The sequence below is a fragment of the Astatotilapia calliptera genome, chromosome 18 (assembly GCF_964374335.1).
Source record: "Astatotilapia calliptera chromosome 18, fAstCal68.1, whole genome shotgun sequence".
Lineage (NCBI taxonomy): Eukaryota > Metazoa > Chordata > Actinopteri > Cichliformes > Cichlidae > Astatotilapia > Astatotilapia calliptera.
This window is the reverse complement of record NC_137439.1, coordinates 34,282,882-34,302,204: the sequence shown is the minus strand read 5'-3', so window position 1 is coordinate 34,302,204 and position 19,323 is coordinate 34,282,882. Positions and strand designations below refer to the sequence as shown.

Sequence of the window (19,323 nt, the reverse complement as noted above, 5' to 3'; positions counted from 1 at the left end):
TCTCTACTGTAAAGATGGGATCCCACCACCACAATTCAATTCATTTAATTCAGTTTTACTCATACAGCACCAAATCACAACAACAGCTGCCTCAAATCACGTTATATTGTAAGGTAAAAACCCTGCAATAACACAGAAAACACAGTCTATGAGCAAGCACAAAAAAGTTCCCTTTTAACAGGAAAAAGCAGAACCAGGCTCAGGGAGGGGCAGTCATTTGCTGCAACCATTTCGGGGTGAAGTGAGGGAGACAGGACAAAGACTTACTGTGGAACAGAGCCAAAGATTAATAATAACTCGTGATTAAATGCAGGGTGGTGTGTAAACACCTATTAAGTGAAAAAGGTGTGGAAAAGAATCATGAGAGGCCTCCAGCAGTCTACACCAAGGATTCATATAGTCCTAACTATATGTTCTGTCAAAAAGGAAACCACTAATGGCATGAAAGCATGGATAAGTCTAGAAGTGGTATGTAACTGTGTACATTCACTCAGTACATTTATATTTAAGAACTTTACTGAAGCAGAGTTTTAGTGTATTTCTGTTTCTGCATTTTGGTACTTTCTACTTCAACCTCATATTTTGGATGCAATATTTGACTTTGTACTCATACAACGACCAAGGAGGAGAGGAGGCTGCAGTGGAAGCGGGTCACGAGAGCACCCCGACTGTCACAAAACGGCCGGAGGCCGAGCACCAAAAATCAAACCCACGTGCAGAAAACCCAAAGCGGAGGCTGAAGAAAGGGTTTAGCAAAGGTTTATTAACTAGCACAGAAATGACGTTTACGATAGTCCTTGATTTAAAGCTTGACACATGGGGCGTGAGGGTCTTGGCCAGGGGAGAGGGATAAGCAAGGGGACAGGTCCAAGAAAGCATCGGGAGCTGCTGGTGATTAGGTACGTACTGGAAGAGAGGAGAGCAGTGTTAGAGCGGTAGCCAATGAGGAGTTCTGGAGAGGGTGGAAGCTATGAAAATCTTCGTCTTACTGTGCAGGTGGGAGATGGAAGTGTCGAAGGAGAGGTGGTGCGGTTCAGGTGGGTTTGGTGGTGTGTGGCAGCTGTCCTGAGCGGTGAAGGTCCAGAGGTGGTGTAAGGGCAGGAGGGCAGGCAGGTGAGGCAAGGAGATGATTCTGAAAGCAGGCGGGTTAACCAGATTTCCAAGACGAGAGGTTCAGTGTGATGGAATTTCCAGGAGTAACTAGAACACAAGATGCAAGCTAAGTAGAGCACTTGAGATTCATGGACATGAAGCATGAGGCCTGGTTACCAACATAGGGTAGTTGACGAACTGGCGAGGAAGCAGCGTCAGCAAGCAGCTTAAATCTCCAACCTGATTGCCTCAATCAGCTTCAGGTGAGGGAGGCAGTAGGCCCTGCCCATGGGTGGATACCAGGGAGGGCCAGACCTTCAGTGGAATTTTACAGCCACACACCCAGACCATGACACCGACCTCCTCGAGCACCGGAGCTGCCTTCAGCTGTTCAGCGCCAACTTTAAAAAGAATGAAGAAATTAAGAGATATTGGAGAGCAACAAGGAACCATTTACACTGAAGAGAATTCTCGGTCTCACTGCCAAGGAGGGTCTCCAAGTTGTTTTCTGCTGTGGTAAAGAATGTTGCGAGTGAAAATATTGAACTCAAGAAGCTGGTGTACGTGTACCTGATGAGGTATGCCGAGGAGAAACAGGACTTGGCATTGCTGTTTATTAGTATATTCCAGCGGACCCTTAAGGACCCAAACCAGTTCATTAATGTCATGTATATGATTCTGAAAAGCATCTTTCTATATTATTATTATTATTATGTGGCCTTGCAGCAAGAAGATCCCCAGTTCAAATCTGCTGGTCAGCAGGACCTTGGTCTGTGAAGTTCGCATGTGGCTTCCCTCTGTTCATCGTGGTCTATGGACCACCATGAACTTAAAAGGCTGCAGAGACAGATATCACCGTGTGATCCAGGTGATGGCATCCTTCATGCATCCTTTCATCAGGTCCAGCATCCCCCACAGCTTTCTGCCAAACACTAATTCAAAGGGAGAAAATCCTGTGGAGGCCTGGGGCACCTCCAGCACTGCAAACAACAAAGGGTCTAACCAGCGATCCCAGTTGCGTTCATCTTCGTGAGTGAATTTATGAATCATGGACATGTCAGAGGTTGGTAGATGCTGGTCCAAACAGATTTAATGTCCAGTAATTCATACAGTTCTTTTACTTTGTGAGACATGAATATTGTGCACTGGTCAGTCGATATCTCTTTCAGGATGCCAAGTAGGGAGATGACCTGAAACAGCGCCTGTGCTACACTTGGCTCGACAAGGTCCATGCTAATGTGCTCAAATGGGACTTCCATTAATGGTAACGGGCACAAATGCGCTTTTGGAATTACCAACTAGTTAACTAGGCTGAGCTGAGCATAGGGTGTCGTCACAAGTCTGTTCTAGTGGAAAATGTTCCATGAAGTGAGTTACCGGGACCGGCGGTGCCTTCACGCCCCCCTCAGTGTCGGACGACTGCTTCGCTGCTGAGCTCAGCACAAACCCTGTATATACCCTTTGGCACCTTATTACACTCAACAAAAATATAAACGCAACACCTTTGTTACTGCTCCCATTCCCCATGGGATGGACGTAGAGACCTAAAATTCATTCCAGATACACAATATAACCATCCCTCCCAAACAGTGGTCACAAATCAGTCCAAATGTGTGGTAGTGGGCACATCTGCTATATTGAGATAATCCATCCCACCTCACAGGTGTGCCACATCAGGATGCTGATCTGACATCATGAGTAGTGCACAGGTGTACCTCAGACTGCCCACAACAAAAGCCCACCCTGGAATGTGCAGTTTTTTGCACTATTGGGGGTCTGGGGACCCAGAACCGGTCAGTATCTGGTGTGACCACCATTTGCCTCATGCAGTGCAACACATCGTCGCATGGAGTCTATCAGATTGTCAATTGTGGCCTGTGGAATGTTGGTCCACTCCACTTCAATGGCTGTGCGAGGTTGTTGGATATTCGTGGGAACTGGTACACGCTGTCGTATACGCCGGTCAAGCACATCCCGAACATGCTCAATGGGTGACATGTCCGGTGAGTATGCTGGCCATGCAAGAACTGGGACATTCTCAGCTGCCATCTGCCCTGAACAATGTGAACCATGATTCATCCGTGAAGCGCACACCTCTCCAACGTGCCAGACGCCATCGAATGTGAGCATTTGCCCACACAAGTCTGTTACGGCGACGAGCTGGAGTCAGGTCAAGACCCCGATGAGGACGACGGGCATGCAGTTGAGCGTCCCTGAGACGGTTTCTGACAGTTTGTGCAGAAATTGTTTGGTTTTGCAAACCAATTGTTCCAGCAGCTGTCTGGGTGGCTGGTCTCAGACGATCTTGGAGGTGAACCTGCTGGATGTGGAGGTCCTGGGCTGGTGTGGTTACACGAGGTCTGCGGTTGTGAGGCCGGTTGGATGTGCTGCCATATTCTCTGAAACGCCTGTGGAGACGGCTTATGGTTGAGAAATGAACATTCAATGCACGGGCGACAGATCTGGTTGACATTCCTGCTGTCAGCATGCCAGTTGCACGCTCCCTCATTGCTTGTGGCATCTGTGGCATTTTGCTGTGAGACAAAACTGCACATTCCAGGGTGGCCTTTTGTTGTGGGCAGTCTGAGGTACACCTGTGCACTACTCATGATGTCAGATCAGCATCCTGATGTGGCACACCTGTGAGGTGGGATGGATTATCTCAATATAGCAGATGTGCCCACTACCACACATTTGGACTGATTTGTGACCACTGTTTGGGAGGGATGGTTATATTGTGTATCTGGAATGAATTTTAGGTCTCTACGTCCATCCCATGGGGAATGGGAGCAGTAACAAAGGTGTTGCGTTTATATTTTTGTTGAGTGTAGAACCCAATACGTCTCTCTGGGGGAGGGTGTCAGAGGGCCAGCAACGCAGAACACTAGTCCCACCTCCATCAGACACTGATGCGATCGCCAGCCTCAGCTGTGAGCCTTCCAGCCACACTGACAGGTGGTCCTCGGCCAATTTTACAGCAATTTCCAGGATAACCAGCCGATGAAAGTGGACCCACTCCACCGTTCCAGCCCGAAGCCACTCGTTCCACATCCCTGAAGGTCCTCTCCATGACAGGGAGGCTCATGGTGTAGTCGGGCCTCTCCCCACAGGAGCGGCACCAAGCGGTAGGGCCCACTCCTCCTCCGGCCACCAGCACACCTCCACCATGGGCGCAGAGATCTCCTTCTCCTAGGCGTCATCTCCCTCCACCATCCGGTGAAACATCACAGGGAGTTTTCCAATACCTCTGTCTGTCGCTCGGCTTGGCCCTGCACTGCCTTCAGTCATTTACGATGACTGTTACATTACCGCAACTCAAATCACCATTTGCGCCAGTGACTCAGACGGCTGCGCGGGACGAGGCTCCGACATGCCGGCCGGGTTTTGGCACCATTTAAAAGGGCCGGCACAACTCAGTACTAAGCCTGTGTTCTTTGTGCTTCTTTCACACATGCCTGCTTTTCCCAAGACCTCGCACCCAGAGGTGGAGTGCCTGCTTGGTGCTCCGTTCCAGTCGTTGCTCCATCAGCTTCTTCGCACTCTCTCCTCTTCCCAGTGGCTACTAAAATGTGGAAGGCATGATTAGATGACGTTCACCATCTGTGACAATCAGCCTCCCCCTGACACCATGCCCTAAACCCACTGCTCCACCCGTCCTCTGCAGTTGAGCCACCAACCACACCCCACGACAAATTCATTCATTTCTCATTACTATGCATTACTCTCATATACTGGATCATGTATAACATGCCTACAGTCTCACACACTTACCTAAATCCCTATCTAATGAGGACACGCTCCCTTTGAGTGTTTATGTTTTTAACACAAGCTAACAGCATAGCTGAAAATGACGATGCGTGCACTTCAGGTGTTCATTGTCAGCCAAGGTTTTTCTGTCTTGTGCGTAGTTTGCACTTTAAAATCACATTCATGTGATTAAAAATAAAATCAGTCCAATGGCTACTCCTCAGATGTTGCAGACCTCTCTTCCATATCCTCCTCCTTCCATATGAAATGAGCTAGGATGACTTTATGTACTTTAAATATTCTTTAAAGATAAAATTTTGTTACTGTGTCAGGTGTGTATGTGAATTACGTGCACATACAGTGTGTTGGTAAACTTAAAAGCATAAAAATGCGGTAATTTTATTTTTCTGTTTTTGTTGGCCATGGCACCTAAACTATGTAGCATTATCTGTCTGCACTGACATGAGAGTCAGAGAAGTATTAGCACACAACTTCTGAGGCCAGTAAACAGCCCCCTCTGCTGGGTATCCTAGCAAACTACATGGAGCCGGTCTCTGGTACCTCTGCAGCCTCTTGATTTTCCAGGTAATTTCCAACCGCCTCAAAAGTTTGAAAAAAAAATCTCACCTATACAATCTAAAACTATACAATCCATTTTTTTCTATCCATCCATCCATTTTCTTTTCTTTGTCTGTGGCTGGGTCGCAGGGGCAGCAACCTAAACTTATCTGAGGGAGCACGAGGCATATCGAGGCCAGTCGAGAGCTGGGGCCTTCTTCTGGTAGGTAATGCCTGAAACACCTCACTCAGGAGGCATCTTAGTCAGATGCCCAAACCACCTCCTCTCTCAGGTTGCTGAACGCCTCACCCTATTTCTAAGGCAGAGCCCAGCTACCCTTGGAAGAAAGCTTTTTTTCAGCTGCTTGTATCTACAATCTCATTCATTACACTAAACACATAAGTGATTGTGGTGTCGTCCAAATCCAGCATAACATTCTGCCTACTGACAGGTAAATTGAATAACAGTGATTATCTCTTCATCATGGCAGCTGTGAGTGGGTGGAATATATTAGCGAGTAGTGAACATTTAGTCCTCAAATGATGTGTTGGAAGCAAGAAAATGTGCAAGTAGAGGGGTTTAAGAAAACAAAGCCCAGATGACTGGATCAGAGTATCTCCAAAACTGCAACTCTCGTGGGGTTTTCCTGGTCTGCAGTGGTCTGTCTAACAAAAGTAGTCCAAGGATGGAAGGGTGGTGAACCAGAGACGGGGTCATGTAGGGCCAAGCACCACTTAAGCCCACGTGGTCCAATCCAATAGATGAGCTACTGTAGCTCAGACTGGGAAAAAGGTTCATGTTGGTTCTGATAGAAAGATGTTAGAATACACAGTGCATTGCAGTTTCTCAACTTACAACTTAAAGGACTTAAAGGTTACGGTTGTCACTTAATTGTCCAGGCTTTCTTCTAGTTCGTTTTTGTAGTTCATGTGTTAAATCAGCTTGCCTTGTGTTTGATATCATTCACCTACCTGCTTTCACAGACCAGTGGATATGGGCTTTGGACTCATAGTAGACACAGTAGAAGCCTGCCTCCACATCAAGCCTGCACAGCATGTCATACATGCTCTTATTCCGGTCTGAGGTGGTGATATCCACCGCTCAGCCGTGATAGTGCAAAGACTCTTCAGAAAAATAGCCATCCTGATATTTCTTTCCATTAGCTTCAAAAATAATTTTAAGTTAAGCTACACCTCATGATATAATAGTTTTCTGTATTTTTGTATTTCCACTTAGTTTTTTTTAACTAAACAATGACCTGGTTTAATATGTCTTGTTGTTGATCTGACTTTGCATTTAAATCATTTTAGAAACTGTTTCGGACCAGCTGATTCTTTTAAATAGCATCCTCATATGCAAACCATTAAAGGTGGTTGGGTGTCATCAAGGGGTGTAGACTAGATCTCCTGAAAGCTGCACGCTCAGTCCTGTCTAAGTTTACATCCACAGTCACAGTTTGTATTTGTGAACATTGCAGCATCTAACCTTTGGATGAATTAACTGGGATATGTGCATTACCCGTAGATTAAACAGAATATAAAAGAATTTAAAATGAGCTTTAAACCTTCCCCAAAGGTTGATTCAGTTCATCTGGACGCAGCGTTTTGTGGGAGAAACGCTTCGTCACTCATCCAGTGACGTCTTCAGTCTCAGCTGACTGCAGGTTTCAATCTTATAACAATATATTTGCATAATGACTGAAACCAGCCCACTGAAGGAGCAATGGACTGGGAGGTCATTTCCTTTAACTGACCTCCCAGCCCATAATAATGAAAACACAGATGACATCTGACCAGGATTTTTACATTTAGTCTTCAGTATGAGGTCCATTTTGATTTGTTTGAGTTTAGGTACCAGAACTACATCATTCGGCTTTGGAAAATATTTAGAACTGGGTTCAGACACAGCCATTTAAACCCTTCAATACATTCAAGAAAAGTCCATTCTCTTTGATCCGTGTCGGTTCTTAGCCATCCAAGTCATTGTAGAATAAGAAGCTTGGAAAGAACGCAGCTGGACTTGTTTAAGTTTCGTGGAGAAGTTTCACTTCTCATGCAAGAGGACTCTTCAGTTCTGAGAGTACTCTGAGCAGGTCATCTTGAATACATCTGGATGCCTAAATACACTTCCTGCAATTTAACTATCCAATTAGTATAACCGCACAGTAATAAACGGGTATGCCTAATGAAGTGATTGTTGAGTATTAGTACACTGTCTAAAAATACCTTAAGCTCAAGTATAAATCTTAGGGGTTTTTGTTTGTTTTTTAAAATAAGGATTCCAATTCCTTCATGTTCAAATGACATCCACCTATACAGTGTGTAGTGTTACTTTCCTAAACACTTAAGTCACCCTCGCCAAACTCCCGGTGGCGCCATCTTACCTAAGGTGTCCTTCTGTTCAACTTCCCTGTCAGACATGCACCATACACACAATGCAGTTAACTGATAGCATTATTTAAAAGCTTTATTCAACTGAAGCTGGATATCTTAGTTTAATATCTTAAGTGACCTAGCCTACCTACTTCCAGAGGCGCAATATCCACAGACTCAGTCAATACAGGCTGATGGACATCTCAGCCTGCACGCGTGCGATTGTGACTTTATGACGACACTTACCTTTGGTTTCAGACGTGGAGCACCTGAACTGGCTGCTTTCCAAAGCAATGCTGAATGGTCTGTGACAGACAGGGTAAGGCTGTAGCTCAGGAGGCTGAGCATCTACTGATCGGCAGGTTAATGGATCAATCACAGGCTGTTCTGGTGAAGCGCTTTGAGTGCTCAGAGTAGAAAAGCACTATATAAGAACTGTTCTAAATATATTCAAATTTTGATAATTATCAATACAAATTTATATACTATGCCATCCAGAGACCTGAAAGCGGCACTGTTTAGTGCACAATGAGATGGAAATGTCCAGTGAGATCCCATTTGTGGTCGTCTGTCCTTTCACAGTGGCCTGACATCTAATTATGACACCTTATTTATTCATCATTATCTGTTTCTTATGTCATGAACTGGCTCAAAGAAAGCAGGAGATTGCAGGGTTTACTTTAATATCGAGTCAGCAAATCAGTGTATGCTACTCGCTTCAAAGTCCGACACATTTTAAAAATGCCTTTTATGCTTTACACTTCAGTGTACACCATTTTAACCTGCCTGTCACTCAAAGTACTTGAGTTTGCTTTACAGTAAAAAAAATGCAGCATTATCATTGGCAGTGTTCCAGTCATCCTTCAAGTCAAGACCGTAAGCAGAACTACTGCCTACCACCTACGTCATCAGCAAGATTTACTGTATACGGTCCACGTTGACTGTGCACCTGAGAAAACCGTGATGATGGCTTGATAGTATTCTTACTTTCCGGAACACTAAGCAGCAAACAAAAAACCTTAAATTAAATAGAACTTGAATAGTTACATAATTATCATTAAAATACAAACTATTTATTCAGAAAGGTGTTCTGCACTTGCACCGATGGATTGAACATTTCCCGTGAAACGCTAATTACATCTATAATAAAAATATCTCACAGGCTACACTGATGTGGCTCCGTTGAAAACTCACCACCATCAGCTGACCATATTACTGTATTGACTATATTTAAAAGAATCAAATGTTGAACTGTTTTCCCACTCAGAAAGATTCTGTGGAATACTCGGCCACGCCCACTTGTTGGAGATTTCCCACCAGGTGTTTCTTTCAGCATTATACAACTTCTCTTAACTCTCCTCCAACTTCTTTTGAAATGTTTTGCTGGTATAAAATGTACAAATGCATTTCAAAAAGGTCGTGATTGGTTTCGTTTTGTTTTTGTATCATTTCAATGAGGTCTGCAAATCCCAGGATTATATTTTTATTACATTTTGCACAGTTGAGTCTAAATTCTAGCACAATATGTATTGTATACATTACATCAACACAAATATTAAATGTATTAATAGCACAGGGCATCTCTCCAAAGCACGGAGTTGGTATCTAATCAAAACGCTGATTTTGACAGTGGTCAAATTAAAGGAAAAAGAGCATCTCACTACGAGTTCAAGCCGCCATGTGCCACTGATTCTCCATGTCTATGGATCTGTAGTGGAGAGATGGGCCGCAATTCTTCTGTAAGATATTCCATGTTTTGATGATGAAAGTGGAGAGCGTTATCTAACACTGGTCCAAACTCTCCCCGGACGGGGGAGATGTCACTCATTTGCAAGTCTTCCTTGCAAAATGTCGCACAGAGCCGCCTCCCGTCTCCATGGTGCTGCTCATCAAATCTGAAGCAGAGCGCTGTAGCTCTAGTCAGGCTCACTGCTGCTGGGAGAGGACGGATGGAGCTGGGTGCAGTACTTCAGAGGGACGTCCAGACCCACCACAGGACCCACCACACTGAGCCACAACAACACATAGTTCACTGGCCTGCCCACACACACACAGACACACACACACATATGTATGAATCCAGCTTTTCAAAAAAACAGAGGAAGCCACAACTGCATCAAAAAGAAAACTGCAAAGAGTCACGATGTACAGAGTCGACACCCTCTGTCAGCTCAAACTTTTATATACTGGGACAACAAAGGAACCAGATCTTTACCAGGTTTTAAAATGATTTAAATACAGACTCGGATAAACAACAGAACATGAGGTATTATACCACGCTGTTACTTATTGAACAAAAACTAATCCAAAACGCAGAAGCAGAGATGTCGACAGCAGGACTGTATTTCATGTTACTGTTCTCAGACTGGTTTGATGTTTCAACGCACGATCGTAGTGATGTTAAACTCGTGTTGCAAATGACTCTGAAAAGCAACGAGACTGAAAATGTAACGAGTTGAAATCACAGATATTCGTATAAAAATGAAGGAAGATGTTAGAAAAGTAAAGAAAAAAGTACCTGAAAATTCTACTTAAGTACAAAATCAAAGTACTTGTACACACACACACACACACACACACACACACACACACCTGTATTTCTGCTTCGTTTTGTTAGTTCCAATATGTCTTGTTGTTGATCTGACTTTGTATTTAAATCATTTTAGAAACTTTTTAGGATCAGCTGATTTTCTTAAACAGCATCTTCATATGTCACCATCAGAGGTGACAGAGGGTGTAGACTAGATCTCCTGAAAGCTGCACGTTCAATCCTGTTTAAGTTTACACCCACAGTCACAGAGTAACAACCAGAGCTACGAGTGGACAGCTGCAGAGTCCTACGGTTCCCGAGTTAATACTTTGAACCAAACTGACATTCAGTTAGTGAAAGCAACAACACGGTGTATGCGTCAGTGTGACACCATGTGTGTTGATGTGATCTGATTTTGCAGCAGCAGAGTTGGTCTTGAAAAAGCATCCAGTTTTCACTAATGTGGACCTAAAAATAAGTTTGTTTTTTGAAATGCAATCCAAATCCAACCAGGCTAAAAATACAAAATCAGAAACATGCCACAAAAGCCTGAGAAATATTTTAATACAGGAGTCAATGTTCCCGAGCTGCCTGATCAACAGAGCAACACTGAGCTACCTCAGAGTTTTACATCAACAGCGCTGTGGTTCGGCGACCCTACCTGGGCTGTTCCTGAGCCTCCTGCAGCACAGGCCTCATGAACTCCTCCGTTCTACAGGGGTGGAGCATAAAGAAAGGCTGACCCAGCAGAGGATGCTCCTGGCACACAGACACAAGAGTAAGTGGACTGTCAGGAGAAAAGTAGAGATAATGATGCCGAGACTTCCTTTACCTGTTGAGTGATTGCAGTCAAAGGACTGTTCTGAAGGCAGTGTCTGAAGTTTGGATGAACAGAGCTCCACACGTCCTCTAACATCAGACTCCGACCCTCTGACAAAGAGCAGTGCAAAACGGGTGAGTTTATACCACAGGGACCTGCTGAGGGACGACCTCCTGCCACAGGTTAGTGCATCATCACCAACATTAAGTCTGAGTCGCCTTCATACTGATGAGTTTAGTTTTCATTCTTCTGCCCTTTGTTCTGCTGTTTATGTTTCGTGGTTGTGTTACTCGAGTTTAACCAAACATCATCACTTCCACCTGTGTACTTGATTTACACAAAATACCGAGTCCCTTGAAAGAGCTACACAGCAGTTGTGGAGAAAGCTGCTGCGGTGAAACACAGCTAACATCATGTTGGTGGCGAGTGGCAGCAAAGGCAAACGCTGCGGTATCCTGCTCAAACAGGAGGACACGGGGGTAGGTGTGTGTGTGCCGTGGCTGCCGTATGTGTGACTAACCCAGGGTGAAAGCTCTGAAATACAGCACAGGAGCGCTGTAGCTGCAAGAGTACAGGATGTGATACTCGTACTGAAGCACGTGGCTGCTGCCTTCAGACAGCACGCAGACTGCATCGTCCTCATCACCGCCGTCGCCTGTGATGCCATCAGAATGAAAACGGGTAGCAACAACAGGCTGTGGAGGAAGAGACACATTTAGTGATATTTACTGGAGAGACAGCTGGAAAATGAAGCGCTGTTCAAGTTTCACCTGCGTCCTTTCCTGCTGCTGCAGTTCTTGGATGGGGTGAGCGAAAATAGGGGAAACTGAAGCAGCTTCCTTCTGTTTCTGTGCATCACAGCAGTCAGCTACGACTGACCTGAGAACAGTCTTCCTGAGGTAGCCCTCTTCTGAACCCTGTACCAAAATCAGACTGCCTTTAAAGCACAGCTCCAGGCTGCTCATCAAGATCAAGATTGAGAGGCCTCCTCACCTGGACTGCCTCCCAGCTCCAGCCATCTCTCAGATGCTCAGACTGCTGCAGGAGGAGCTGACAGCAGGAAAAGAACTCCTTTTCATTCAGCGCACACCCACTCATCTATGCAGAGGACACACAAAAACAAAACAGTATTTCATGTATAGTCAGACTGTGGATGCACGTGTGCCGATATAAGTTGGGTGCATAAATATCAGGACCAAGACAACTCAGATGCAGGTGAAGTGCAGCCTTTCAGCTTTCATTCAGCAAGTTGAACTAAAAGTTTGCATAAAAATATAAGTAACTAAAGCATTTATTTAACACAATCCCATCATTTCAGGGGCTCAAAAGTAATTGGACAAATCAAATAACTGAAAATAAAATGTTCATTTCTAATACTTGGTTGAAAATCCTTTGCCGGCGATGACAGTCTGAAGTCTTGAACTCATGGACATCACTAGATGTCCTCCTGACTCTCCCAGGCCTTTACTGCAGCAGCTTTCAGTTGCTGTTTGTTTGTGGCCTGTCTGTCTTCTACATGTGAAATGCTCAGTTGGGTTAAGATCAGGTGACTGACTTGGTCATTCAAGGATATTCCACTTCTTTGCTTTAATAAACTCTTGCAGTGCAAGCTGTCCAGCGTTCTTCATGGAACACTGGATATGGACACGCCTTACTCATGGAGAGTGTTGTTCATGTGATTGGCTGTTGTGAAGTCTTTTCTCATCACCATGGTAATGATTCTGCAGTCATCTGTAGACGTCCAGGTCTTTTTGTGTTTCTGACTTCACCAGTGCTTGCTTTCTTTCTCAGGATGTACCAAACTGTAGATTTTCCATATTGTGAAGACATTTCTCGGATGGGTTTGTTTTCGCAGCTTCAGGATGGCTTGTTTCCCCTGCATGGACAGCTCCTTTGACCACATGTTGTCTGTTCACAGCAAAATCTCCAAATGCAAGCACCGCACCTCAAATCAGCTCCAGGCACAAGGAAGGAACTGCCCACACCTGCCTGTGAAACAGCCTTTGAGTCAACTGTCCAATTACATTGGTCCCTTTAAAAACAGGGTGGCACATGTTAAGGAGCTGAAATTTCTAAACTCTTCATCCAATTTGAATGTAGATAGTCTACACATCATGTCCACGTCCATTATAGAACTATAACTGGAATATGTTTCAGTAAACAGGTTAAAAAACTAAACTTGTGTCAGTGTTCAAATATATATGGACCTGATTGTCTTTGAGCTCATTTTACGTACAGATGCACTGACCTCATATTTAGATGGAATATTGCTTAAAGGCAAGATGACTCGTGTATTTCACCCTTGCTGTGACAGCGTTTTTCCTACGTTTGCATAAGTGTTTAAGTTGACTGCTAACTGTGAGTTACCAAACCTAAATGCGCTCACGCTAGAGATGCTCTTCTGCTTCTTCACTCCCTCTTGCTCATTATGGTTGATGTAACAGTTGTTGGGACACTTTTGTTACACTTACAGTAACGTAAAGCATAGTCTTAATTGATATTATCCCTTATTGTCAGGGATTCCACATGGGAGGTGAAGAACCACAAATTGTTCATAGTTAAAGCAAAGTTACGTGCTACATATCTTTATGCATGCTCAAACAACTGGGTAAGTACATCCCAGAAAGTTGATTCTTTTCATCTGGATGCAGCGTTTTTGGTGGGAGAAACGTAATGCAAGCTCTTCAATGCAACCACAGCATTGTAAGAGCTTGAAAGTACCCTTAGTGCACAACCAGCCAAAGCGCCACAAAGACTGCGGGCGCGACACGTGATGGGACACAATCAGTCTCCTCAGACCGTGACCTGTCCTGATGATAAGAGGTTAAAAACAGAGCCAAAGGGTCCGACTGTCCAAGGTGGACGGCTGTGCAGGTCTTGGAGGATCCTCTGATGTTGGTGTAAACCTGATCCAGTGGTTTTCCATTCCATGTTCCAATGGGAACGTTTTTGTGGCACTTTGGTAACACAGACTTCAGGTTTGTGTGGTTAAAGTCCCCCGCCATAATAAAGGAACTAGCCGGAAGTCTTGTTGTTTACTGATGGCATTATGCGGTCTACTCACAGCTAATTTTGCACTGGTCCATAGATGACTGTACACAGCAAAGACAAACAGTGTGCTACGTTCAATGCTGAGATGAAAAGGTGTCCATTTTAGCAATGTGAACTCCGAGTCTATGGAAAATGTTTTTCTCCAACAGCAACATCAGTCCAGAAGTTGTCTTTCAACAAATGCACACACCTCTTCCTTTGTTCTTCTCAGCCTCTGGTGTGCAGTCCACTCTGTAGACACTGTGTCCCTGTGTTTCCACAGCTGCATCTGGCATGTTCTTAATACAGCCATGTCTCGGAAATTATTGTTCCACACCTGTCACTGACAAACTAGAGCCTCAAATCATCCGTTTTGTTGAAAAGTGAGCGAGAACTAAACTGTGCCGAGACTAACGTAGCCCGGCTCTAATCAGAGAGTGTGCAGGTCCAGTCGGTTTTGATTCCAGGGCCGAATTTCTAAAAAAGAGATTTAGCTTTGAGGTGGATCAGTGTTCTTTTTGTACTGACGAAAATGAAACCCTAAAACATTTCTTCCATGCCCTATCACACAATGCTTTTGGTGTGACATAAAAAATTGGATTTCTCTAAAAATGAATGATGTGCCACCATTTGAACTATATCATGTTTTTTTATATGGATCATCTAGCTTTGGATGTCTCTGTCAGAGATATTTACCCAACATGGTATTGAGTAAATATCATATCCATTGTGCTAGATGGGGGAACTCTAAGCCTTATTTCCCTGGTTTTATTAATGATTTTAAGTTTTTTTTCTTCGCTTAAAAAGACAAAGAGCAAATATGCCAAACATTTTTACCAGGGTATTGCCCATCTCCTGCTATTCTAAATTTTGACTTATTTTATGTTTTTTGTTTCACTGCTCCCTTTTATGCACAATTTAAATGCCTGCCATGTATCTTTTGTTTTTTTAATTGTACTTTTTTATTCATTTACTTTTTTATTATTCCCCTAATTCTGTATTTCTTGTACTGTTTCTAATTTTCATTTGCATTATTATCCGTGTTCCTCTTTGAGAGTTTGTATTTTGCAATTGCTCAATAAAAAAACAGTTTGTTTTCCGGATCACGTGACCACTGCGTTCATGATTCATACGTGGGTTCCTCATCCGGCTCCTGAGACGTGTTTATACCGCCGCCATATTGCAACGGGGTTCCTCGGGTCAGCCCAAAATAACAGAACATGCCAGACTTCTGTGCCGCTCTCGGGTGCTCTAATCAAAGGAACGCCAACACCAAGCAGCAGGGAATAACTTTCCACAGGTGAGCCGCTACAATACTACTGCTGTACGAGCATAGCATCTAGTTTACGACTATTAGCGTTTCTTCACACAGCAGAGTGTCAACAGCTTTAACACAGTTATTTAACTTTAAGCTGCCAAACCATTAAAGCGTCAGTGAGGCTGAACATGGAAGCTGTGAGTCAGCTGGGTGCTGTAGTACTGACCCACGGCACGCGACGGATGCGTTGTCTGTGGTAATGTTGCTCCTGTGTGCGGGTAGAAAACGGCTCCAGTTTATTTCATCTGCACTCACCAAGCACAGCACTGCGCGACGGGTCCCGTACGAAACTGCCACATCCGTTTTACGACAGTTCCTACCGCTTTCTGTCATGGCATGACGTTGCAGCAAACGTATTTATTATTTATGCCACAGTGATGTGCGACACCACTGATTTCCTTTCCGATCCTTTGTACAGAAACTTAATGTGTGATTTAAACTTCTAGCTTCATAACGATCACAGGACATCAGACAACTTGTCCTTGTTGTTTAATTATGAAGGATTATCATGTAGAAATAAAAGCCTGAAGTTGTGCGTTAACTGACGTTATGTGAACACGTATATCGTGTCATTTAACATGTATGTACTTGCCTGGACATTTCAACAAAAATACTCTATTCACACTTTCCCTCATCCACGGTAGTGCAGCGCCACACTACAAATTTTGGTATCAATCCAATACCAAGTAAACACAGGGCCACTATTGCCGATATCCGTACCAATAATTGTAAGTTATTCAGGCAGCTGATTGGGGGAGAGTGGTGTGCCATCACTTACCAGATTAAGTCTCAATTTGCAAATTCTGAGCACATTTTGTTCACCACTATATCACTGTCATTGTTACTTTGCAGAATAATTAGTTCACACAACAAAACACACCTTTCAGCTTGTCATGTGTTTTGAAACTGGGTTTTTGGGGACCTGGAATGTAAATGTTTCTGTCTCTAAAGCACACAAAAAGGTTTGGAAATTTTTTGTAGTGCATGTTTGAGGTTTATTTTTTCAAAGAAATAATTAACACAGTTCAGCGGGCTACATACTGAATTTGAAGGATGAAAGCGAAGTTGGACCGATCCACCCGCCTCTAACGTTTACGTTGTAAAGTGGGACTCCAGTTATTGTTCAGACAACAAGAACAATGAATTGCATGGCCTTCTAAAAGTGATATTGGAAAAAAAATAATAGCTGATTTTTGAATCCAGTAAGTTCAGGTAACAGATGTCTTCATGTACCTGTATGGAGATATTTCCCCATTCAAACAGCAGTGCCCACTTTGTCCCAATGCGCCTAAACAAGAGGAAAATGCTGCTCGTTTGTTTCAGGCAATCCAGCACACCCAGATCTTTGGAGAGTCTCAGCTGCTGGAATAGTTTTTGATCATTTCAGTTTCTTCAGATGTTAACTGTAATTATTAGAGAGATTATTATATTTTTGTCACCACTCTTCCTTGAATACTTGAGATAAAAAAAATCTAACTTTAGTGCTTTGTATGTTAGAACTTTACTCTTCTCATTGACTGAAGCACCAACAACAGCACAAGCAAGCTTGGGCCGGGGGCTAGTTACGTGGTGCAGACGGGGGGGCCTGTGACTGCCCCTGCCATGCTTTGTGTTCCCCTGCTGAAGCATGAAAGAGGCTGGGGGTTTATGAGTCGTGGTTCAGTAGAGCACGCCTGTCCTTGCAGTGGTTTGTAGCCTCTTGGATGTTGATGTGACTCACAGCCACAGGTTCAGATTCAATGGGGGAAAACAAGAGACAGTTCAACACGAGAATGTGCTGAATTTCAGATCTTATCTTTCAGATATCAAAGTGAACATGAAGCTCATTTTCCACATTATGGTCATTCTAGGAGCCAGAAAAGAGAATTCTCCTGGGTATGCCCACTGGGTAATGACTTGCAGCCAATCAGTGCACAGTGTCCTTTGTTTCTCAGTCAGAACCAGCACTTCCACACGGTCAAGGGAAAAACGGCTTAAGGCTCCATAATGGGATATGGTGAACACAAAAACAGGCAGCTGTGTTGAATCAGCAGTGCTAACATGAAATGAGAAAAGCTGAGAATAGTTCATTAAAAGGAGGACAGGGTGCATCAACATGTGGTTGTGTGTATACAGCGTTGACTTTGAAGCTCAGAGGGGGGAAACCTCTGAGTTCTGAGGGACCACAGTAGTGTACTGTGTACCTTGTTGCTACAGACAACAGGACTACATGCTGTTCTCCTCATAAGGCTCTTATCTCTGTAGGTTCCCGAAGGACAAAGTTAAAAGGCAGTTATGGAAAATGGCCCTGAAGAGAAGAGACTTTGAGCCAAATGACCGCTCGGTTGTCTGCAGCTGTCATTTTAAAGCAGAAGACTTTGACAGGACTGGACAGACAACTCGTATAAGAGAAGGAGTGATCCCATCAGTTTTTTTATTTACAAGACATCTTGGCAAGGTGAGTATCACATATCACAGGCTGTGTTGAACCGAGTGATAACTGTGAGGAAAACCTTTTGCACTCTGAACCTTCCCAGGCACATACTGCAACCAGAACAAGCAGGACCTCTCAGAAAGCTGCAGAAGAACCCCCACAGGTGCAGGATGTGGAGCAAACAGCATCTGTGAGTGACAGCTGCCGTTTACACATTCTGGACCGTCATCAGTTAGAAAGCCACTTTTCATTCAGTCGTAATATTTTTCAGGATCATCAGTATGCGCTAGACCCAGTGCAAGTAAAAAAGCGGTTAAATGAGGCCCGGGAGAAGTTGGAAGAATTGCGTCGGGACTTAAGAAATGCTAAGGATCGGGAAAGAAGGCACAAAAAGACAGTAAAAAGCTTGCTGGAGGATTTGAAACACAAACACATGCTCTCAGAAGAACTGCAGCAAAGACTGGATGATATTCTGCTTGGCTAAACTGTGGCCTCTCTTTGTCGCTCCACTGGCCTGCGATGTTCCTACAAAAACAAAAAAACGTTGCTCAGATTTGATATTAAAGTTCTTAAAAAAACAGTGTTTCCGTGACAACATGTGGGTTATATTAGTGTGATCCTTTGTAAATGTTCAAAATAAAATCTATAACACTTTTTTAAAAACCATAACAAGTGAAGTGATAAACAGTGATAGAAGTTTATCAAACATAACATTCATACTGGAAGCAAAGGAACCTCTCACTCATGTCTCATTAAGTGCTCGTCAGCAAGCAGTAGACTGCTTTGACAAACGTAGCAGCACAGGTCGCTGTGTGCTGCTGTTCCAGGCTTTAGAGCAATTTAATGGAATAATCTGACAAATAATCTGACCTGCTGTGTTGTGGTTTCAAGGCCTGATATTGCACATAACCTAAGTAGTCTTGCAGACACAGCATGCTAACGATGTCTTAGTCAGGAGCGTCTAAGATCCACTCCAGAAGGCTCGGCTTGTATCTCAGGGCAGAGTTGTGAATAATCCCGCAGCTTTTTACTTTCACATTAGATTTTATGTGACTATTATCAATTCTTTCCCGTTTTGTTGAACTATTCCATTGTCTGCTACACAAACCCAGATTCTTAAGCATTAACAAGCTGTTCTTTTAAGCTTGGTTCATGCGTGTTATAGAGCTCAACCTTCGTGCAGCTCCTCTGCAGTAACATTAAGCACACCTTTGATCTCACGAGTATCCAATCAGATCTCGAGACATATTTTTGTACTTACAATAAATCATTTCATCTCTTATAGTCACTCCCATTTATATTTATTTAAAAGCCCAGCTCTATCATTTAGAGTTGCTAGTATTGAACCGATCATTGTAATACTTGAAGTTAACAACCTTCACCTTGAACGAGTTCAGTTTATTTCTGTAGCACCAGATCACAGCAGTCGTCTGTGCCAGCCC

General features: G+C 43.8%; 2 protein-coding genes and 1 long non-coding RNA gene across 9 annotated transcripts; 1 reads left to right on the top strand and 2 right to left on the bottom strand.

Moving 5' to 3' along the window:
- Positions 1 to 743: 743 nt before the first annotated feature.
- Positions 744 to 1,622, bottom strand: LOC145421790 (uncharacterized). Of its 2 annotated transcripts, XR_013903157.1 has the most exons (3): positions 1,274 to 1,584; positions 990 to 1,200; positions 744 to 906 (listed from the first exon to the last, which is right to left on the bottom strand). It is a non-coding gene; the product is annotated as an uncharacterized LOC145421790 (long non-coding RNA). The 2 variants fall into 2 exon arrangements; XR_013903156.1 differs by having other exon boundaries at positions 990 to 1,622.
- A 7,617-nt stretch (positions 1,623 to 9,239) lies between these two features.
- atg10 (ATG10 autophagy related 10 homolog (S. cerevisiae)) lies at positions 9,240 to 15,844 on the bottom strand. 5 transcript variants are annotated; one of them, XM_026148440.2, is made up of 7 exons: positions 15,724 to 15,844; positions 12,114 to 12,218; positions 11,891 to 12,037; positions 11,641 to 11,815; positions 11,133 to 11,230; positions 10,962 to 11,059; positions 9,240 to 9,777 (listed from the first exon to the last, which is right to left on the bottom strand). In XM_026148440.2, the coding sequence occupies exons 1-7, from the start codon at positions 15,799 to 15,801 to the stop codon at positions 9,687 to 9,689; spliced, it is 792 nt and encodes a 263-aa protein (XP_026004225.1). In that variant the 5' UTR covers positions 15,802 to 15,844; the 3' UTR covers positions 9,240 to 9,686. The 5 variants fall into 5 exon arrangements, with proteins under 5 accessions (XP_026004225.1, XP_026004224.1, XP_026004226.1 ...); XM_026148439.2 differs by having other exon boundaries at positions 9,240 to 9,807; positions 15,724 to 15,836; XM_026148441.2 differs by having other exon boundaries at positions 9,240 to 9,807; positions 15,635 to 15,794.
- Positions 14,803 to 18,550, top strand: LOC113009873 (THAP domain-containing protein 6-like). Of its 2 annotated transcripts, XM_026148442.2 has the most exons (4): positions 14,830 to 15,450; positions 17,713 to 17,905; positions 17,985 to 18,071; positions 18,153 to 18,550. In XM_026148442.2, the coding sequence occupies exons 1-4, from the start codon at positions 15,371 to 15,373 to the stop codon at positions 18,363 to 18,365; spliced, it is 573 nt and encodes a 190-aa protein (XP_026004227.1). In that variant the 5' UTR covers positions 14,830 to 15,370; the 3' UTR covers positions 18,366 to 18,550. The 2 variants fall into 2 exon arrangements, with proteins under 2 accessions (XP_080148709.1, XP_026004227.1); XM_080292583.1 differs by having other exon boundaries at positions 14,803 to 15,450; positions 17,985 to 18,550.
- Positions 18,551 to 19,323: the final 773 nt, after the last annotated feature.